The 21965-nt window shown below is 33.8% G+C and overlaps 1 protein-coding gene across 1 annotated transcript in view; it reads right to left on the bottom strand.

The window, feature by feature from the left end:
- Positions 1 to 1234: 1234 nt before the first annotated feature.
- Positions 1235 to 21965, bottom strand: part of NAF1 (nuclear assembly factor 1 ribonucleoprotein) — a 41877-nt gene continuing 21146 nt past the window's right edge. The window contains exons 4-8 of the mRNA XM_060653854.3: positions 19349 to 19431; positions 12632 to 12792; positions 9182 to 9233; positions 5547 to 5649; positions 1235 to 2105 (exon numbers count right to left, since the gene is read on the bottom strand). Of these exons, the coding sequence (XP_060509837.1) occupies positions 1642 to 2105; positions 5547 to 5649; positions 9182 to 9233; positions 12632 to 12792; positions 19349 to 19431 (863 nt within the window). The 3' untranslated portion in view covers positions 1235 to 1641. The remainder of the gene's footprint in view (positions 2106 to 5546; positions 5650 to 9181; positions 9234 to 12631; positions 12793 to 19348; positions 19432 to 21965) is intronic.

Consider the following 21965-nt stretch of genomic DNA (forward strand, 5'->3'; position numbering starts at 1 on the left):
TTATTACATGTGATTTCTAGACACCCTGAAGTTTCAAAATCCCTCATGTATGAAGAAGCAAGTTGGATGTTAAGTATTTCAGTTAGCAACTTAATCGAAGGCAGATACCAAATGGTATCATTCAGTTCTATGTTTCTTCAGAAAATAAATACCTAAAGTCAGATATTAGTACTTTAGGTACAGAGGTTCAAAGAATGCTTTTTATGCCTTGGTGATTCTAACGACTTGTTGATTTACTGTAATGAATGGTAACATCTTACTCTTTCCGTTCTTAGAGAAATTTTTTTTTCAGTGCTTCCAGATATAATCTCAATTAATTCTAACAATGTCCTATGAACTAATCTATGACAGTTAACTCCTAAAGACAAGCTACAAACACATTTCAAGAAAGAAAAATGAAGTACAACACATGATAAAGTCAATGTACGCCAAAGCCAGGGCTTCTCAGTTGGGCCCCCGGAACTCTGCAAAGAGTCTCCTCAGCCTTCAGGGATGTGAAGAGGGGCCTGGGTGCAACCACAGTCCATGGGGTTGTGATGAATGGTCTCCAAATTACCCCAATGTGCATACAAATACTATTTTCTAAGGGTTTCAAGAAATAAAAGGTCGGGAAACAACAATTTAGTAGAAACTGCTGATGTGAGAATCAGTAAAACTAGGCCCCGCTGGGTAATCTTAATTAAAACTTGGAATCCTTAGGTTCCTCATTGTTTGTTAAATAAGGACTAGTTTAAACTACTTCTAAGGCCTCTTCTATTTCTAAAATTCTGTAATTTTCCTTGCATTTACATTTCATCATGTAAAAGAATACTCAGGAGTAATTTAATTAAAAGCTCTAAATTCAGTCAGTCATTCCATAAATACTTATGAAGCACTAATCTGCAGCAGGCATGTGAGAATCTGAGAAACAGATACAGAAGACATAGTGTCCTAATATGGGGTTACATATATTTTATTGTGAATAAGTAACATACTTTATCATGAATAGTCCTTCTGTTCCTTTAATTAAATAGTAAAATCTACTACATAATGCCTCAGTAATGGAAATCTGCATAGATAATGAAAAGTTTGCCTATGCATAATTAATGAATGTTAACTTTAATTATAGTCAGAACTTCTACCAATATTGAAGGCTTTATTTCTCTGTACCTTCACTTACTTGAAAAAAAAAAATTAGAGAACATTAAAAATTACTGGTAAATTGCATTTACAATCAAAATCAATTTGCAAAGCATACATTTGTAAAAATAGTTTATTTTAAAGACTCTCAATAGGATTTCAGCATCTTATTTTCAGATATATCAAGAAGACAATGTGTTCAATATACTTTAACCCATGATGAAAGTTGCTCCAGATCTATTAGACCTATATACACTTATTTAATTGAGCAGAAATAGGGAAAGCATGGATTCAAAGTTTTAATTAAATATTACATAATTGGATATCCCCCTCCACAAAGGTGAAATTTTCATAATGATACAATTTCACAAAGGTTACAAATATATATCAAGTCACGACTGAAGGAATCATTTAGTATTTTACAGTGTTAAAAATCTAGCTCCATAATTGCTTTCTTTAAAAAAAAAAAAAAATCCTTCCCATATAAAAAGTCTACATTTCTCCAGAAATGTATACATTCCCCTAGTAGTAGGATCCAAAGTGAGAAGAATTACTATCTCCAGAAGAAGGAGGTGGAGGCAGCGGGGGAGGGGGTGGGGGGATGGAGTATGGTAAGGGAATTAATGGATGAGGTGCCATGTTTGGTGTGGCCCAACCCAGGTTTACAGATGCAGGCGGTGGAGGTGGTGGGAGTGGTGGCAGAGGAGGAGGGAGTGAAAAATTATGCATGTCAAACACCGGCGGAGGAAAAGGATACTGTGGCATGATAGTATTATCTGGTCTCTGAGGTGGAAATCCTGAAGTCTCCTGAAACACCATCTGTTCTGAGTTATAAAACTGTGGCGATGGAGGCCTGCCATGGCAAGGTCGAGGATATCTACCCCGGGAAAATCCTCGTGTGAATTCTCTGTTGCGATATCCTTTTGAGTGCTCTGAAGCAGAGCTGTGAGCATTCCAATTCTGATGTACTTCTGAAAAGTTTTCACCTATGAGTGAGGAAGAACACATTAAAAACAAAATTAAAATGAATTTTAATACATCAAAAAACACAGTATAAAATTTCAGTAATGCCTTTTCTTTAACTTCCAGGATATCTTATGGTAGCTAAAAAAGCATAAGGCTTAAGGTTATAAACTTTAAATGAATCCACAAGGCCAGAGGATGAGGAAGGGCAATAGATGTTTCATAAGAAACCACGGAGGACACATGGAAGTGGCACACTTCCAAGCCTGAAAGAAAACTCAATGTAGGATTCTATACTAAATGAAAATATCCTGAGGAAAACGGAAACCAAAGACATTCTACAATAAAGAAAAACTAACTTCTCTCCAGCAGACCTACCCTGCCTGACAGAATGACTAAAGCAAGTTTTGTAAACAGAAACAATAAAAAACTTGAAACATGAGAAAGGAGGAAAGAACACAACAAAAATATGAGTAAATACAATAAAGTGTCCTTCTCTGAGTTTTCTAAATTATGTTTGAGGTTGAAGCAAATATTATGAGTTTTTGTGATTCTAATTGTATATATATGAAGTATTTAATGCAAATTATATTATAAACTAGAGAATAATAAAGGGACATAAAGAGGTAGGGTTTCTAAACTGCACACAAACTGGTAAAACAATGACATCAGTAGGTTGTGATAAGTAATGTATGTACAATTTAATACCTACAGCAACCACTGAAAAAGTTATACAAAGAGACACATTCAAAAACACTACAGACAAATCAAAATGGAATTAAAAAAAAAAAGTTACAGTACTCAAGGGCAGGCAGAAAAAATAAAACAGAGAAATGAAATCCAGAGAGAATAAATAGGAAAGGGCAGACTTGAGCCCCAACATATCAAAAATTACATTAAACACGAATGGACTACATACATCAATTAAAACAGACGGAAATGCTTGTTAGAGTGGATTAAAGAACATGAACACAAGTCTATAAGAAACTCACTTCAAAGGATATAGTTAGGTTGAAAGTAAAAGGATAAAGATACATCGAAAGAAAGGAGTAACTACACTAATATCAGAAAAAGTAGGTTTCAGAATAAAGAAAATCACCAGAGAAAGAGGGAGACAACTGAATTCAACAACATATGTAAAGAATTATACACCACGACCACGTCTGGTTTACTCCAGGGATGCAAAGGCTGGTTCAATATTCTAAAACCAGTGTAATCTACCTCATTAACAGACTAATGATAAAAAATTGTATCATGTTATCAATGCAGAAAAAGTACTGTCAAAATTTAATACTCTTCAGTCATAATTTTTTTAAAGCTACAAAAAATAGGAACAAATGGAAACTTCTCCTTAACTTGATAAAAACAGATGTTGTTCTCGAAAACCCTATACCTAACATTATACTTAATGATGAAAGACAGTGTTTTCTCTTATGATCAAGAACAAGCCACATTTATTCAACAGTGCCAGAGAGCTACTAAGGGAGACCAAAAAACAAAAACAAAAACAGTTTGAAAAACAAAAAAGGAATACTGTCCCTATTTGCAACTGATGTAATTGGCTAAGTAGAAAATCTCAAACAAAAAACTCCTAGAACTACTGAGTTTTGCAAGGTCACAAGACAGAAGCTAAACATACAAATGTTAATTTTATTTCTACATTCTAGCAACAAACACATAGACACTGGCATTAATGATGCAAAACCATTTACAATGAATTGAAAATGAAATACTTAAGTGTATACTAACAAAAAAAAGTACAGGATTTATATTCTAAACACCACAAAATTCTGCTAGAAAAAAACAAAGAAGATCTAAATTAATAAAGATATATACATGTTTGTGCAATGGATGACTCAATACATACAGTTAACATATTAATTATCTCCAAACCAATAAACAGGTTTAAAACAATTCCCATCAAAATCCCAGCAAGACTTTTTGTCAATATAGAGATTATTAAAAACGCATATGGAAAAGCAAAGCAACTAGAATAGCTAAAATAACTTGGAAAACTGTTAGAAGAAAAAAATAGAGAAAAATCTTTTGGAATATATGTCTGGACAAGAAATCCTCAGACTCCACAAAAGAAAATCAATTATATATTAGGGATTCATCGAAATTAAAAATTTTTGTTCTGCAAATGGCTCTCTTGAGAGGATAAAAATACAAGCTACAGGCTGGAACAAATTATGTACAAGCTCCCATAACTCAAGAGTAAAAAAAGCAGAACTACAGTTACAAAATGGGCAAAAGACATGAACAAATACATCACTGAAGAAGATTTACAGATAGCAAATAAGGACATGGAAAGATGTTCAAAATACTTCCCCATTAGGAAAATGCAAGTTAAAAACACAATTAGATTATCACTACACACTTATGAGAATGGCTAAAATAAAAAATGGTGGCAAAACTAAATGCTGGTGAGAATGCAGACAAACTGAGTCACTCATACACTGGTGATGGGAATCCAACTATCATATAATCCAGCAATTGTACTCCTAGACATTTATCCCAGAGAAATGAAAAGTTGTGTTCACACAAATACCTGTACACAAATATATAAAACAACTTTATTCCTATAACCCAAAATTATTAACAACCCAGATGCCTTGCATGACTGTTAAACAACCTGTAGTATATTCATACCATGGAATACTACTTTGAAATGAAAAGAAACAAATTTGACAAATAAAACAATCTGGATGAATCTCTGGGAAAGCTAAGTGACAAAAACCAATCCCTAAAGGTAACATATTGTATGGCTCCGTTTATATAACCATTCTTGACATGACAAAATATATTACAGAAATGCAGAAAAGATAAGTGATTGCCAAGAGTTAAGAAGGTGGGAGGGAGGGAAGTGGGAGTGACTATAAAAAAGGCAACATGAGGGGTGGTGGAAATATTCTGAATCTTGATTGTACCAATGTCAATATCCTGGAGGTTGTGATATTGTACTGTATAGTTTTACAAGATGTTACCATGTCAGGAAACTGGGTAACAGGCATGCCAGAAATCTCTATTATTTCTTCCCACTGCATGTAAACCTATAAAAAGTTTAGTTTTAAAAAAGGGAAAAGGAAACAGGAAAGGTATAATGAAAGGAAATGCATGTTAAAAAATAAAATACCTTGATTTAGATATTAAGTACTATATCATTTAATTCTAAACATGAAAGCAGAGGTTACTTAAGAAAAAAATGCCTATACGCACAACTGACTCACAAGCTTTTATCTATCCCTAGAAGCCATTTTTACGTCCTTACGCTTAAAAAACTAAGGTTGAATACTCCTCATGGCTCTCTTCCATCACATTTCACGCCATGTAATGCCTCCAATGTTAGATGGATGCCAGGAGGTAAAAAGAGAATTCAGAGGTTTCTTTCAGTTTTATTAGTAATGAACTTAACATAAACGTAAATGAAGATTAAAAAATCACTGTATATTGCATTTACTCACTTGATTCATTAGACTCAGACTTGAATTTTTTCCGGCCTTGAATCTGAGATTTTTTCCTCTGTTTGGCTTCTTTTTCCTTTTCATCATCACTGAAATCTAAGGCCTTGCAGAGGAAAATATATAGATTATGTCACATGGATTTACCAATTCATTGGTACATACTTGGAAGTGAGAAAAAGCCTATTATTTAACACTGACCCCAAATAATAAAAGAATGTTACTCTTTTTGATAATATTTTCTAGCAATATCTGAATTAACTCTTAATTAACACAGGCCAGAGTACTCAAGGCTTTTTATCTTTTAATTTCTAGAAAGTTTCAGATAGGTAACTTCTTTTCTCCCAGATTGGTAACTTTAAAATGCCAATATTTAACAACTTTCAGATACAGATATTCCTTAGCTAGAAGACTGACCTCAAGTTTAAGAGTCAATATTCATCATAATGCCAGGTACCAAACAATGCTAAAGGGAAGGAATAGTTAGGAATAAGCAAATTACATAAATTATCAGATCTAATATAAAAAATATTCAAAAACTTATATATACCCATTATATGCCAGGTACTGTTCTAAACACTTTACAGGTATCAATAATCTTAGTTAATAATTATCTTTTAATAATATAATGTCAGGTATATTAAGGGTTGTAAATAAATAATAAGGCACAATATGGGCAGAAAAATCACTGCGGATGCTATTTAGATTGGACTGCAGGGAAAGGCTTATTAGATAAGCAGATACATGATGATCCGACTTCCAAGAGGAAATCATTTTAAATTACAAATGGGAAGAGTCAGTCTTACTTACAAAAGTAAGTAAGAATTGAGATTCACTGTTCTAGCCCAAATACCAAAGCTTAAAAGCTATATATATTATGACTTCTTAGAATAATTTTATTATTCTATGAATATCAAAAAACAGATATGTTTTACTTACACAGGTTCACTGTGTATGCATGTATATACATTAAGAGAAATAAAATGTATATGAAAGTTTTTTATGAGACTTTCAGTATAGCCTTGCTGAAATATATTCTAGATCAAATTTTCCAAGAACCAAGAGTCCATCTACCTCAGAATCTATAATCAAATTCGAAAATATCAACGTTAGTACCTTCAAATACATGACATTTTATTGCTGATCTCAAAGTGCTAAGATTTTTAAGCTCCTGTTAAATCTGCTATCTGCCAAACGCTAGGAAACTATTGAGATCAGATGGAAAACACTGTTTTCCCTGAAGCTGTTCAAATGAGATTAAAAAGCCAATGAACAAGTGCTATGACTCAGTGCTATGGGAGTATAGGACTGAAGAAAGGAAAAAAAAAAGGGCAAGGGAGATGTTTGTTATGAAACTCAAGATAAATCTCTAATGAATTAGCAGTGAAAATAAAGGAAAGAGAAATTTCAAGGAGAATATGTGAGAATATGTGCAAAGGCATGGTATATTTGAGACATGAAATTGGTTCTGTAAGGCAAAGTGAAAGCTGCTTATATAGAGAAATCAGATGATGAAACTGGAGAATAAAGAACCTTATGAGCCAGTCATTGGGCATGTCCTAAGAGCAGGAGGCCGGTATTAAAGGATGTTAATTGGCATTGGTTTATTTTAGAGAGTGCTTTAGGTAATAATTTTGCTATCATCTCCTAAGGTCAGAAAAAAATTCACTGTTTCTTGTATACACATTAATTGAAATTTATACTCATATACCTTACTTCAACTACAAACTACATATTCACGTATCAGAAATGAATATGGAAATGAAGTACATTCCTTATACATAATCTATGATTAATGTCAGGCAATAATTCTATACTACAAAATTTCATCATAATAAACTTTAAATCTCAAGAAGTTTTCTCTTATTACAGAAATAAGGGACGGTCAACTACTTCAAACAACAACAACACAAAAAAACCCCAAAAAATCCCATGAAGTACGCTGGGTTTTCATTTTAAAATTAACCTGATCATGCCAATTTTATAAACAGTTAACATTACCATAATTAGTAAGTTCAAAGCTTAGGTCTAAAACAACAGGGATGTATTAGAATATTTGCATTTCACAAGAAATATGTTTAAGACCTTTGTGAATTTTCTAATACTTTTTTTTTTTTAACGTTTATTTATTTTTGACACAGAGAGAGACAGAGCATGAACGGGGGAGGGGCAGAGAGAGAGGGAGACACAGAATCTGAAGCAGGCTCCAGGCTCTGAGCTATCAGTCCAGAGCCCGACACGGGGCTCAAACTCACGGACTGCGAGATCGTGACCTGAGTTGAAGTCGGACGCTTAACCAACTGAGCCACCCAGGCACCCCTTAAATACTTTAAAAACATACAATTTCAGTATGAAGATACCCTAAAAATAACTAAGAACACTAAGTGAACCTCAGAGCCTTAACAGAAATCACATGTATACCTAACATAAATTAGAAAACATAATCCCATGGTAATGTGGAATTAAATTAGGATCACTCACTGGTTAAATGACTCTCTAAGGCAGTATTACCTGATTCATGCCTCAGCAAAATTAGAAACTAGCATGATTCTTCACCACTGCTTAAAAACATCTAAAATGAACAAAGTTAAATCTACAAATACCAAGAATTTATAATACTGAGAAACTTCATCAGAATTAGTACATTTAAAAATTCTCATTTATAATATTCTTTCTTTACTTTGTATAAATTCATGCTATTTTCAAGAAGATATATACTCATTGCTGCAATTTTTGTATTTTAATAACTTAAAAAAAAGAAAATTTGCCTAACGATCTCCATGGAAAGTTAAATAATCATTACTCCTGACTATTCCACATCTCTAGAAAAACTGTCAAGCTACTTTGAGACATAAAACTAATTTGGCTGACATGAATTCAAGAAAGAACAAGAGTTCTCTTTTTTAGGGAGGTAATTCTAAAAAAATGAAGAGGGAGGCAGATTCTAAGCAATTTTTTTTAAGTTTATTTATTTATTTTGAGAGAGAGATGGAGAGAGAGAGACTGACCATGAGTAGGGGAGGGACAGAGAGGGGGAAAGAATCCCAAGCAGGCTCCTCACTGGACAGGGTTCAAACCCATGAACCGTGAGATCATGACCTGAGCCAAAACCAAGAGTCGGATGCTTAACCGACTGAGCCACCCAGGTGCCCTGATTCTAATCATTTTGTACCTCCAAAAGTAAGGCAGCTTATTAAAATGCACCATTAATAAATGTCTTCATGCCCCCATGGTTAATTTACTAAATTAAAGAATAAAATTGTTTTCAATGATGACAATTCTTCCTTTACCAGCTCTCCACAAAACTGATTAAAAACATAGTAAATTAGGAGGAAACTGATAAACTGATAAATATTAAAATATGGCTGAAAATATTTTTTTCCCAGAAATTTTTTAAAAAAATATTTTCCCCCCAATTGTTTTTTAATATTTTTTTTCCTAAAATGATCGATCAAAAACTCTCATTGAGGGGTATAAAACAGTCACCTGGGAGATGGAAACATTACATAGGTAGGCCCAAGGACGGCAGTGTGACTGCCAAGCAGCATTAAAGGACCTCGTTAAGGTCAGGTATTACACTTTATAAAATCAAGTCCTATATAATCCCTAAAATATTGTGTAAAGAGACTTATAGTTACTTCTGGTGGTGGTTCCTGATCATTCTTCCATGACGCATCTGATCCCCTATCCCTAGAAAGAGAAAATAAAAAGTCAAAAGAAAACAAGAAGTACTTAAGATTCTGCTAAGTGTTTATTAGTTAATAGTATAGAAAATAATGAAGTAGAAGACATGAGCTCAAACCTTAATTCTGCAATATATGTGAAAATAAGAGCAAAAAATAAAAGGACCAAGTGTATATTCTTCCCTTGTTTCAGAAGATGCGGAAAGCTAATAAGGAAAACACAAGAACTGGACACACATAAATATTAGAACCAGGGAACCAGAATAAGAAGCCAAGGCTGTGCGTGGTGTGCAGAGGAAAGTGGTTTTGCAGTTCATAAGCATCTCCAGAGGCAATGACTTTGATGATACCTGAGCTCAGTTCATAAAGTTCACTTCAACAAATGCTTATTCTACACCAACTATAGGTCAGACACAGTTCCAGTGTCAAGGATACAAAAATGACCAGGAGGCATTCTCTTATTTAAGATTTTACAGGTATAATGGTAGAGATAACAACATGATATCTTCCTGTATTTACCTGAGGGCTATCAATAATACTTCATGAGTAACCAAACCTTACTCCAACAGTGTTTCTCAAAAGAGAAGGCAAAAACAAGCTCTCATTTGGTAAGGAGAATTTTGAAGAGTCTGAAGGACAGTATAATCACAAGCATGAACTATTTTTAGTGGACAGTTTTATACTCTACAACCAACAGAAGTACATATATTATTAAGTAGGACTAGGATTTCTGAAAGCTCATCTTTATCTTTTTAATCTTTTTGATTTCTTAAGTTTGACAATATCTTGTTACTCAATTACATTAAAGTATTACAAAACTTTAGGAGATGTCCTCACTGCTTTAAATTAAATCTCAGAAATAAATGAGGTTCTCAGTTATTAATTCATTAAAATCATTAATATATTAATCTACAATCCATAAAAATAAATGTACAGATGTCAACGGGCTAGCAGAATATGAAAATCATGAAGTCTGCTCTTTTGGTTCAAAACTTTGACCCTGTATATGAGGGCACTATCAATGATTTTTGTATTTACAAAAAAGCTATTACTCAATAATTATTAGCTTACACCTATGCAGTTAACACAGCTCCAGTCCCCTTGTAACATATATGCCATCTCATGGCCTGGGGTGCCCTTAGCAAGAAGCTTAAAGACATAAACGGAGAAAGTTCCCCATTAGTATATTTACCACAGAAAATCAAAATCTACTGAAGAAGAGATCAAGCAACATTTCAAAAAGCACTTTTAACAAGAAAGTAAGCTCATGGGAAGCCAAAATTAAAATAGCCTTACTAGAGGTAGATAAACTAGAGAGGAGCTGAACTTCTCTACCTCAAAGGCAAGTACTCAACAGAGTTCCCATGCAGACATCAAAATACAGTCTAAAACAGAATAATCTTTGTCAGGTGGGGCTTCTGCAGGGTGGGCCTAATTTCCCAATTCTTTAGTTTATTTTTTCTTTCCAGGACAAAATTCTTATTCTTGCAAATCAAGAACAAAAACTTCTTCTACTATTTAAAATCTACTCAGTAAATGTCTTCAGGAAATCTTTTTAAGTGTATCTGTTTTAAGCTAAAATATTTTATTTGTTAAAAGTTAAAATTATGGCTGAAGCACCTGGGTGGCTCAGTCGGTCAAGCGTCCGACTTTGGCTCAGGTCATGATCTCACAGCTCACAGGTTGGAGCCCTGTGTCAGGTTCTGTGCTGACAGTCTGAAGCCTAGAGCCTGCTTCGGATTCTGTGTGTGTGTGTGTCTCTCTGCTCCTCCCGCCGCTCATGCTGTCTTTCTCTCAAAAATAAATTTTAAAAAAAAAGCATTAAAAGAAATTTTTTAAAGTTAAAATGATGCCATAACTACAGCAACATCCTAATATTTAAAGCAGAATGAAATACTATTTTAAGACATGATTTTATTTTTAATGTTTTAATTTTTTATTTTACTTTAGAGAGAGAGCATGAGTGGGGGAGACAGAGGAAGTGAGGGAGACAGAATCTCAAGCAGACTCCACACTCAGCTCGCAAAGTGACACAGGAGGCTGGATCACACCACTTTGGGATCACAACCCAAGATCCCAAAATCCAAGAGTCAGAATGCTCAACCTATTGAGCCACCCAAGCGCCCCTTAAGGAATGATTTTAAAACATGACTTTACTGTCTATTTAATTCACCTTTCTTTTTAGCAGTTATTTAGAAAAATCAACCTCACCAACTTAGGCAAAATGTTTCCCTCAGATAATTGTGTAGATTCCTAAACACGAGCTTAATGAATTATCAGGAACAAAATTTTCATCTCTAAAATGATAAATGAATTCAGAGACTTCATTTACTATGTAAATACTTAAGAGATTTTTCGCCATGCCATCAGGACTAGCTAGTACTTTTGCTGTAGCTCCAGGGCTACTCACTGACTAAAGTTCCTGTATGTTCTGCAAAAACCGCACTCCTAATGCTTCAACTATACTTCAAGTTTCCCATCAAAAGAGAGCTAGACCTAAAAGGGACTTGTGTGTCAAACTGAATGCAAAGTATTTTTGGATTTAGGATCCCCTCTCCTCCCCCAATCTTTTGAAGTGTTTCTTCCACTCCTGATTTTATAATATTTTTAAATGGTTTATATTCATTTCATTGTTCCAAAGCATTCAACTTTTTTTTCCCCAAAAAAGCTATTCTACTTGAACTATATGCCACTGATTTAATATAAAAATTAAATTATATAATTATAATAACAAGGTCAACTAAAAACAGCTCTACAGCTAACACCTGGCAACACAATTAACACATGGAAATGCAAAATTAATGAGTACCATAAACATGCAGAAATATTACTTCCATATGCCATAGGCATCATTTAGCATCTTATAAAAGGGAGAGCAGTAGTTTGTTGGTTAAATCAACCGTTTATCAACTTGATACATAACTTTTCAGGGACATATTTTAGTTGTCTCTTCTAGACACAATTTATAAGCAACTTGAAATGTACTCATTTTGTTTTTTTTCTTGAGAATTACAAAGTTTTATTAGTTAAGCCTATAATGTAATCCAAACTAAATAATTTTATTTAAAATGGAAAAGAATTCTTTTTGGGTGGTAATACTAATACTGAAATAGCATGTATGTTAGAAAAGTATATAATGGAAAAAATATGAATTAGAATTCAGAAACTTTATACGGTCCAAATGTATTCCTACTAGCTGACTATGTCTTTTTCGGTTAAAGATATAAATCATCTCTACCTGCAAAGTCTGATAACAAATTGTACCTTTCAAAGATGTTATTAGGAAAATAAATGAACTGTTTGGAAGACAGATATTTAACAATAATGAATGACCTTCACTGAAAATTATTCCTAAAATATAAACACCAGATAGGCAGACAACTAACATGTCAATAACATACTTACTGTTTAAGTTTTTCTGTGAATATGTATTGGGTGAAGTCTTTCATTGATGGAGCAAAATACATAGTATCCTTTATTTTAATATCTTTACTCTCAATGTGCTCTGAAGAATTAAAACGTAACACATAAAATGGATGTGCAACAGGTCCAAATATCTCAAATATCTATAAAATAGAAAAAACATAAATACCTCCTTTAATATGTAAAAAAGTAATTCAAACAGTAATATTTTTTAAAAACTGGTAATTGTTATAATAAGGTAATTCTCTCATGTCAGAACAATAAAACTGTATTTCTATTTAAGTCATTTTTGCATAATCAGTCTTCATATTTTGATTATAAATGCATCAATTCAATCCAGATTTCCTTTTTATGAATTTAAAACAAGTGTAACAAGTTTGTACCTTATTAAATTCAAATCATTTTGGTGGTATACCAATTAGATATAAATTATCATTTTTTTATTATTCCTCATTTAAGTTGTAAAGTATGAAGAAAAGAATTACAATGGATAACTTCTGAGAAATAAAATGCTGTGTCACTTGGACTCTTATAACACAAAACTTAAAAGCTAGCTTCTGCTTTAATGGGTATTCAATCATTTCTGCTGTTCCCATATGGTAGTTAACATTTTCATAAAATTAAACCACAACTGTTTCTAATTTAAAACTTAGAAAAGTAGATTTGAACTTGAAGTTGCTTATTTTTCAAAAACCAAAGAAGCTATACAGCCTTTAACTTTTATGTGAAGCAAGGACTTTCAGTACAGACATACTGTATTTCCGAAAATGTTTTAAGAATGATAAAACAAAGCCTCTTGTTTTCAAGCTCTTCTCAAAAGAAATACCTAAATTTTTAAAAATAATGTTTCTGGTAATAAATGTATGTATGTTATAGAAACTGGACATGACCAGTATCAGTGTAGACTTCTATAGTCTTTTTTTCTATTAATAAATTTTTCCTTTTGAGACCACACTGTAGTTTTGTATACTACTCCCTTTTAAAACCAAAGGTTGCATTAAGTTTTTCTTTTTTTTTTTTTTTTTAATTTTTTTTTAACGTTTATTTATTTTTGAGACAGAGAGAAACAGAGCATGAATGGGGGGAGGGTCAGAGAGAGAGGGAGACACAGAATCAGAAGCAGGTTCCAGGCTCCGAGCTGTCAGCACAGAGCCCGACGTGGGGCTTGAACTCACGGACCGGGAGATCACGACCTGTCCTGAAGTCAGACGCTTAACCGACTGAGCCACCCAGGCACCCCTGCATTAAGTTTTTCCATGTTCTTCGTAAGTATATCTTGGTAGCTATAGCACACTCCACACTCCTTTATAGATCTGGCACAATATATTTAACTTGTCTCCCAGGACATTTAGGAAGCTTTCAATTTGCTCAATATGATGAATAATGCCATGATGAGTATCTTTTTATGTAAATTTACATAGTTCAGGTTTCCTGAAAATTCATTGGTAAGGGGCAGAATTATTGGAGCCAAGAGTATGATTACTGTTAAAACTCTGGATGTAAATTACAACTTTTGGGGCACCCCTGGGTGGCTGAGTCAGTTAAGCGTCTGACTCTAGATTTTGAGTCATGATCTCAGGAACCTTGAGATCAAGCTCCGAATCAGCGCTAACCGTGCAGAGCCTGCGTGGGATTCTCTTTCTCCTCTCTCTCTCTACCCCTTCCCCACCGTGCTCTTGCACTCTCTCAAAATAAATAAATAAACTTAAAAAAAATTACCAAATAACTTTCCAAATAGCTTTGATCATTTTAAACCAACTGCACTGAAAGTATGTTTTAGTACCTTCTCAGTTCTTGATTTTTGATAGTAAATATTCTCATTTTATTCTCTTCAGTATACCATTCAAGGTTTTATTAAATTTTCAGTTAGGCATAAAACAGGCAGGGTACCAATATTCTGAAGACGTGATTACCCTAAAAACAACTAGTAGTATTCAATACAAGTGGCAACATATTCTGAAATAACACTAATAGCATAAAAAATTTATCTTTTTTTAATTTTAAAAGAAAATAGCAAATTTGCTTTGAAAGGATCTAGATACAAAGAGCAGACCTCTTCCAACCAGAACCACAAAGGACAGAAGGGATATCCTAGAGCATGACTCTTATTGGTTTACATTACATAAAGTAACAGATTGTCTTGTCACTTTTTTAAAAGCCTTAACAATTATTGGGGCAGCTGGGTGGCTCAGTCAGTCGAGCATCTGACTTCAGCTCAGGTCTTGATCTCACGGTTCGTGAGTCCAAGCCCCACATCGGGGTCTCTGCTGTCAGCCTGCAGAGCCTGCTTCAGATCCTCTGTTCCCCTCTCTCTGCCCCTCTCCCGTTTGTGCTCTCCCCAAAATAAGTAAATATTTAAAAAAAAAAAAATTTAAGTCTTAATTCTTTTTTAACTTTGATAAATATAGACAAATCTCATTCTTCAAAGTTTGGACAGGGATAAAATAAGTTTTTGAAAAATTTCCTATAAAAGTATAATAATCATTGTTTGCAACCTGGTACATAAAACTGTTTCCCAAGGAATGGTTCCCTGGATAAATAATTCCATATCCTGAGAAATGATTTCACTAGAGCAATGCCTTAATAGCCTCAGGTTTATATACAGACTAGTTTGAACTAACATTCAAAATTCTTGGATAAAAATCAAAGCATGCTTAGTTCACTATTGTTAAGATCTTAAGTGTTGATCAGCTGTATCTATGAGAAAATCACTATAAAGTTTTAAGTAAAATAACACCACATACATACAACAGGTGACAGGAAGCTCCATTAGTGAATCCATATATGGCTTACACCAAAACTGAGAAGTATTTATGCTACTAACTTGAATAGCCACAGGAACACTTAACTGAGTTCACATAAGCAATTTAGCTAACCCAGAGTTATAGAAAAAAAAAAAAGGGGGGGGATTTGACAATATTTTAAACTATTATCAGCTTCAAAGTATAGATTTTAGACTGGCTAATACTTGAAAGCTAAACTGTGAAGAACGACTTCAGACAAAGTAGGGCTCAGGCCAGCCCCACTTCACCTCACAGTTTTACCCCTACTCAGTCTTCAGACCTGCCCTTGAGGATTCTGCAAGAAATCCTGACTACAGATGCAAGGAAAGAATGGCTGAGACAACAGTGTGAGAAACAAAACTTAGGATAATGATGTCTAAGATATTTACTTTAAGGAAGGCAAAAAGCTTTCTTTATACTCTAAATAGTACATATTCCATAGAAATACTCACAAAAATCTAATCCAACTAATGTTTTATACTTGCCCTGTCATTTGAGAGGTAGTCTTCAGTGTCCTTCCACTTGGCTCTAGAACATACTTACCATCTCTTACTTAAAAGCAGTATCTTTCTGCTAAAAGACCTCAAAGGATTCCTGTCACACACAGAGGTCACAAACACACACCACTACACCACATTACACAGATCTAGCATAGGGTCTGTTAGGAAAACAACTGACAAGAAGAGAAGTACATTCATTCCCCCAAATTCTCATTCTACAGCACAGTCCATGCTTAGATGTTCTACATGCAGCCTGGCAAAAGTTCTAGTGGCTGGGGGCCAGCATGAGACAGCTGGCTAAAGATGCATCGAGAACACTCCACAGCCATAAAGAATTCTCCTATCAATTACTATTTTGACTTCCTATTAATAAAAATGAAGAAAATAAGAGTATTCTAGTTCACTGGTTAGAATAAATGATTATTTCAATCACCCTGTGTATTATTACTTCACAAGTTGCTGGGGGAGGAAAAAAAAAAACACTGTATCAAACTATACTTCCAGAAAATCAACACATACTACCAACCAGACTGTAACAAAGTATTCTTTAAATAAAGAATCTTTAAAAAGATCTTTTAAAAAAAAAAAGATCAGTAAAAATTTCTGCTCAATATTTGACAGGGAAAACATTTCATTGTTTCATTAGAAAGTAAAGTACATAATAATTAAAAAACAAAACCTGTTCTAACAAATACTGAAGACTAAATGCAAAACAAACAAGTAATTCATGTTATATAGGGATAATATATTGCATAGGTTGGTCAATTTTTAAATCCCCTGATATTAAAGAGCTAAACATTAAAAATAAAATTTTATTCATTTATCAAAAGGAACTATTCATCATCAGGATTAAAGGGCAAAAGGTAGAAACACAAATCCAAGGTCACCTTCCTTACATCAGTAGGGAAGGGGGAGGAGGTTTAAGGGAAATGCATCAGACAGACCAAATGGGTTGGAAACTCAATTTTATTCCTTTTTAACTTTGTGATCTTTAAATAAGTGGGGATAATTTCACTTGCTTACAGAATTTCAATGAATTTTAAAAGATATACAGGGGTGCTGGGGTGGCTCAGTGGGCTGAACAACCGACTCTGACTCAGGTCATTATCTCACAGTTCGTGAGTTTGAGCTCTGCGCCAGGCTCTGCACTGACCGTGTGGAGCCTGCTTGGGATTCTTTGTCTCTCCTCTCTCTCTCTGTCCCTCCCCTACTCATGCTTTCTCTCTCTCAAAATAAATAAACTTAAAAGAAATAAAAATAAAAATTAAAAAATATACAAAATATCACTGTGGCTCATTATTGTTGAAGGGCAGAGGAAAAAGAAAAGATATACAAAGGTTTGACATTGAAGGTAAAACTAATTTAGTGTCCAAATAAGATCTAAAACAGATTCAATTTCATTTTCTGATCAATGGTTTGATATTCCCAACTCTCCTCTCCCCTGCCATTATATTGGGGAATCATTTCAAAGTGCTTCCATTTATGATCAAATATTTTTTAAAGGCTTGTCACTTCTTGAATTTACAAAGCTCTCTATGTAAAATTTAGAAATAGATTTAATTTTTCCCTCTAGACTTATGTCACATAACTAAAGTTAGAGGCGTAAATGTTACATTTTTATCTGATACCTTTCAAATTCAAATGACAAAAGAGCTGAATATTAACATTAGTCATGATTATAGAATTAAAAATTCAAATGTAATGAGAGATATTAAGAAATGTGAATTTAGAGGCTTTTAACTGGCTTAGTGTTGGGTATTGTGAAATTAAAATTGTCTAAGCTAGCTATTTAGAGAAAAAGGTAACTGTCACAAAAATCATAAATAAAAGGAATCATGGAAATGATCATTTTCAACTCCTAGGCAGAAAATGAAGAAATATGTTTCTGTTCCCTCTTCTCCTCTCCCTTCTTCTACATCTTTCTTGAGGACAGCGAGAAATGCTTTGCTTTTGCACTGGGGCAGAATACTCGTTTCTCCTAAAGAAGTATATACGCCCAAGGGCACGGAGAGCGGCTCATGACACAGTCATCTACTCATTTCCCATCCCTTTTCTCTCTCAACCTTCTCTGCAGTACAGCCCCCTAGCATATCTCTAACACCTCACAAAGGCACCAGCAGAACCCATACTTGAAAGAAAAGGACTGAGCTTACGTATTTGAAAGACAAAAAAGTACAGCACCATCCTTTAAGCATTAAATCATCTTTCTTCCCCTCACTGACTTTCTCCAGCATTGCCAAAATAGATTAGCTCTAGACTCCAATTAATTCTACCACTGATTGCTTTGCAATCCTAAGTCACTCATTTCTCTTTGGTAAATTAGCCTGTCAACCTAATATATATATATATATATATATGATTTTATATATTATAAACTTAAATATACTTGCATTAAATATAAATATAAGTAGGTAGTATAAGGTGGTAGGATCCTGATAAAAACCTGAGCTCTTTCCAACTTGTGTTAGAATGGGATAGTAGGGAAGTGGCAGAAAAAAGGGAAAATTACATGAATGATCCAATAATATAATTAAAAAGATATGCTTTTTTTCTGATTAGATATAAATTAATTGTCCTAGAACAAAAAAAGAAGCCAACTGTTGGTTACCTGGGAAAAACTAAACCCCAAAAAGCTACTTCTTATCTGTCTTCAACACAATACACAAAGAACTGTACTCTGTATGGTGCAGAAATGCTGAGGTGAATAAAGCTACCCCTACAGCCAAAAAAGGAACACTTGGTTGGTATTTATATTCTTGACTTTACATCCTTTGCTGACTGCTCAAAATTGCACAGATTTGGTAAAATGTGAAGTCTTCCATATTAAAGATGGACATGCAGAGTTGTTCCATTCGAAGGATGTTAGAAGGGACTCAACTTTATGTTAAGTACTAAAGTACACATACTCATAATTTCCCAGAATGTGCTTACAATGACACTTTACAGCTATTGCTGAAATCTTTTTCTACTTTTTCTTTTTTCCATCCTCAGATTCTACCAGAGGAAACCAAAGTCTAAAGTTTTGAGAGCCACCACTCGAAGGGACTCACAAACCAAAAAAAGGTTAACTACTACACTGTAGAAAGTTCCCTGCACTCAACTTTGAGTACTTGGAGATATTCAATATGTAGAACCACTGCCTCACAAAGTACCTGACAAACGGAAAAAAATGTATTTTATATTTAATGATGCAAGCAGCAAAGAGTGATAAGCAGTATTAAACCAATATATCAACAGATAAGAAGCACTGACGAAAATCAAGAAAAAACTAAAACTTCAGAGCTCTAGATTGCTCACCTACTAAAATTAATAAATTCTTTCTTTTTAGGACAGATAGGGAAAGTCAGAAAAAACAATCAACAAAGAAACAGCATAATTTTTAAGATCTGATTTTTTTTTTTTTTTTTTTAACAAACCTTTCCTGCTGCCTGTCGATCACTTTTAAAAATTACAGTCTCTTCATTAACCGGAGGTAGGTTAGTCATGGATTCAATTATTACTGAAAAATGAAACAGAGCAGATATTTCAAGATTTAATTAGACAATAATGTAAAATTTAAGTAATAATTTTATTTAGCCTTTAATTCCAACATAATTTAAAATGAAATTTAAGATGAGATAATGTATCTGGTAACTATTTCTCTTAAATCAACAAGCTATTTATTATCAAGTGATACAGGGAAATAGAGTCTACATATTTTTATTTATTACAGAAAGCTACAGTTCTAGGGCACCTGTGTGGGGCACCTGGGTGGCTCAGTCCATTAAGCATTCAACTCTTGCTATCTATCGGCTCAGGTTGTAACATCGTGGTCATGAGATTAAGCCCTGAGTCAGCATGGAACCTGCTTGAGATTCTCTCTACCCATCTCTCTCTCTCTGCCCCTCTTCCACTCACACACGTGCATGCTCTCTCTCTCTCTCTCTCTCAAAATAAATAAACTTAAAACAAACACACACCAAAAAAAAAAACAAACCCAAAAAGCTACAATTCTAAGAAAAAAAAAAAACTAAAGTATAAAATCTCACAGAAAAGTTGTATCGCCCATTAAAAAGTCAATAAATTTAAGTCATGTACATTTTCTCAAGCAACTTTTATCCAAAAAAGTATAATCGCATTTACTCACAAAACTCTTATTTTAGGAAAAATCAGTCTTCTTTCTCATTGTAGAAATTCTTTTCTACAAAGAACTGAATACTTACTGTTTTATGAAAACGCTAAAGACTTCATAAAAGCATCTTCCTCAGAACAGATGAAGAATGATAGGACTCAACAGCAATTTTTATCACTCTCTTTCTCAAAAAAGCAATAGCATTATCCCACTAGTCTATCATAATCAATTCCTGTATATGACACAAATGTTAAACAACCAGTCTACCATACATAGCAAAGAGAAAAAACAAGCAGTAGGCTCTTAGAAAATTAGAGTAACAAGCAAGAATACTTTGCCACATTACAGATGTCACGTCTACTTGAGAAACGAAATATAGTAATTCAGATTATTAAAATTCACTTCAAAAACTTCAATTGTATCAGTTACTACCTCTTTTAAAAATATTTTTTAATGTTTATTATTTTGAGAGAGAGAGAGAGAGAGAGAGTGAGTGAGCATGAGCGGGGGAGGGGCAGAGAGAGTGGGGGAGACACAGTATCCGAAGCAGGCTCTAGGCTCTGAGCTGTCAGGACAGAGCCCCATGCAGGGCCTGAACCCACGGACTATGAGATCATGAGCTGAGCAGTAGTTAGGGACACCTAACCAACTGAGCTACCCAGGCGTCCCCATCAGTTACTGCTTCTAAGTTCTGAACATACGTATAAGTCACAGATTATATATAGATCAACATTTTTTGAGTTAGATCTGTTTCTGGAATAAAGATGATGAGTAAGGATTGATAATGATAGTGAGCACTAAGAGAATTCATTTTCAATCATCTCTCTTCCCTAATCCCCTTCCCAAGAATCAAATTACATGAAAATAAAAGATCACCTAATCTAATACCTTCATTTCATAAAAGGATGAGAAACAGGACTCAAGAGATTAACATTATCATAATGTTAATATCTTATAATCATAATCTGGCTAATTCCAGACCAAGTTATCACCAGAACCTAAAATCTTCCTGCAACATCACAACTACTGACCCTGTTTCCACAGCCTACAGAACTATTCTTTTTTTATTATGATTCTAGGTGGCAGTTGCAGGTAGTTGGGTACAGATCAACTTAAAGTTTATACCATACACTGATAAAGATTTTCAAAGGCTTTCAACAGTCAAATAGGTACTAGCACAAGATCCTTAATTTTATGACATCTCTCTACTTCTACCAAGGTGAATAATATCTAATTAGCCTCCTGTATTTTCCAAATTAAAACAGAGAGAGAGAGAGGAACAAACCAGCAGAACTTGTAGAAGAACTGCAGAGTACAAAGCCAAATCCTCTCTTTTTCTCTTTGGGTTCTCATTTGAACTCATGTTATTTTTTGCTTAATGTACTAATACTTCATTTTCTCTTTTATAATCTGGTCCAAATAATGTTAGATATTTTAGGCTCTCAAAAGAGAGGAGTATGTGATAATTTTGACACAATCTTTTTTCCCCAGCAGCTTGAGAATTCTGTTAGTCTATTAGGGCGTGCTAGTCAAAACAGTATCTTTAAAGAGCATTATTCTGTGCTTATCAAATAGTTCACATTTTTTCTTGATAAACATTATGACCTAAATTTTTTCTATAAACATCAAGCCTAATAGATGCTCAACTCATACCATGTAAGCAAATAATTATTTATTTGACTTATTTATGTACATTCTTAAATGCCAAAAGTAACTCAAAAACCAGTAAATGTAAGGATTTTAGAATCAGGTAAATAAAGAGTTTTAATAATCATGATTTTTATAAAAAGGATGTTTCACTTTAATCAAAATTTTGATTAATAAATTGTAAAAGTACAAAATTATAAATGTATGAAGTTTTAAAAATATTGGTGTGGACACTGTTAGGAAAAGGTCAAAAGTCCAATTTCTATCACTGACTC

Source organism: Panthera onca, chromosome B1, assembly GCF_046562875.1.
Source record: "Panthera onca isolate mPanOnc1 chromosome B1, mPanOnc1 haplotype 2, whole genome shotgun sequence".
NCBI lineage: Eukaryota > Metazoa > Chordata > Mammalia > Carnivora > Felidae > Panthera > Panthera onca.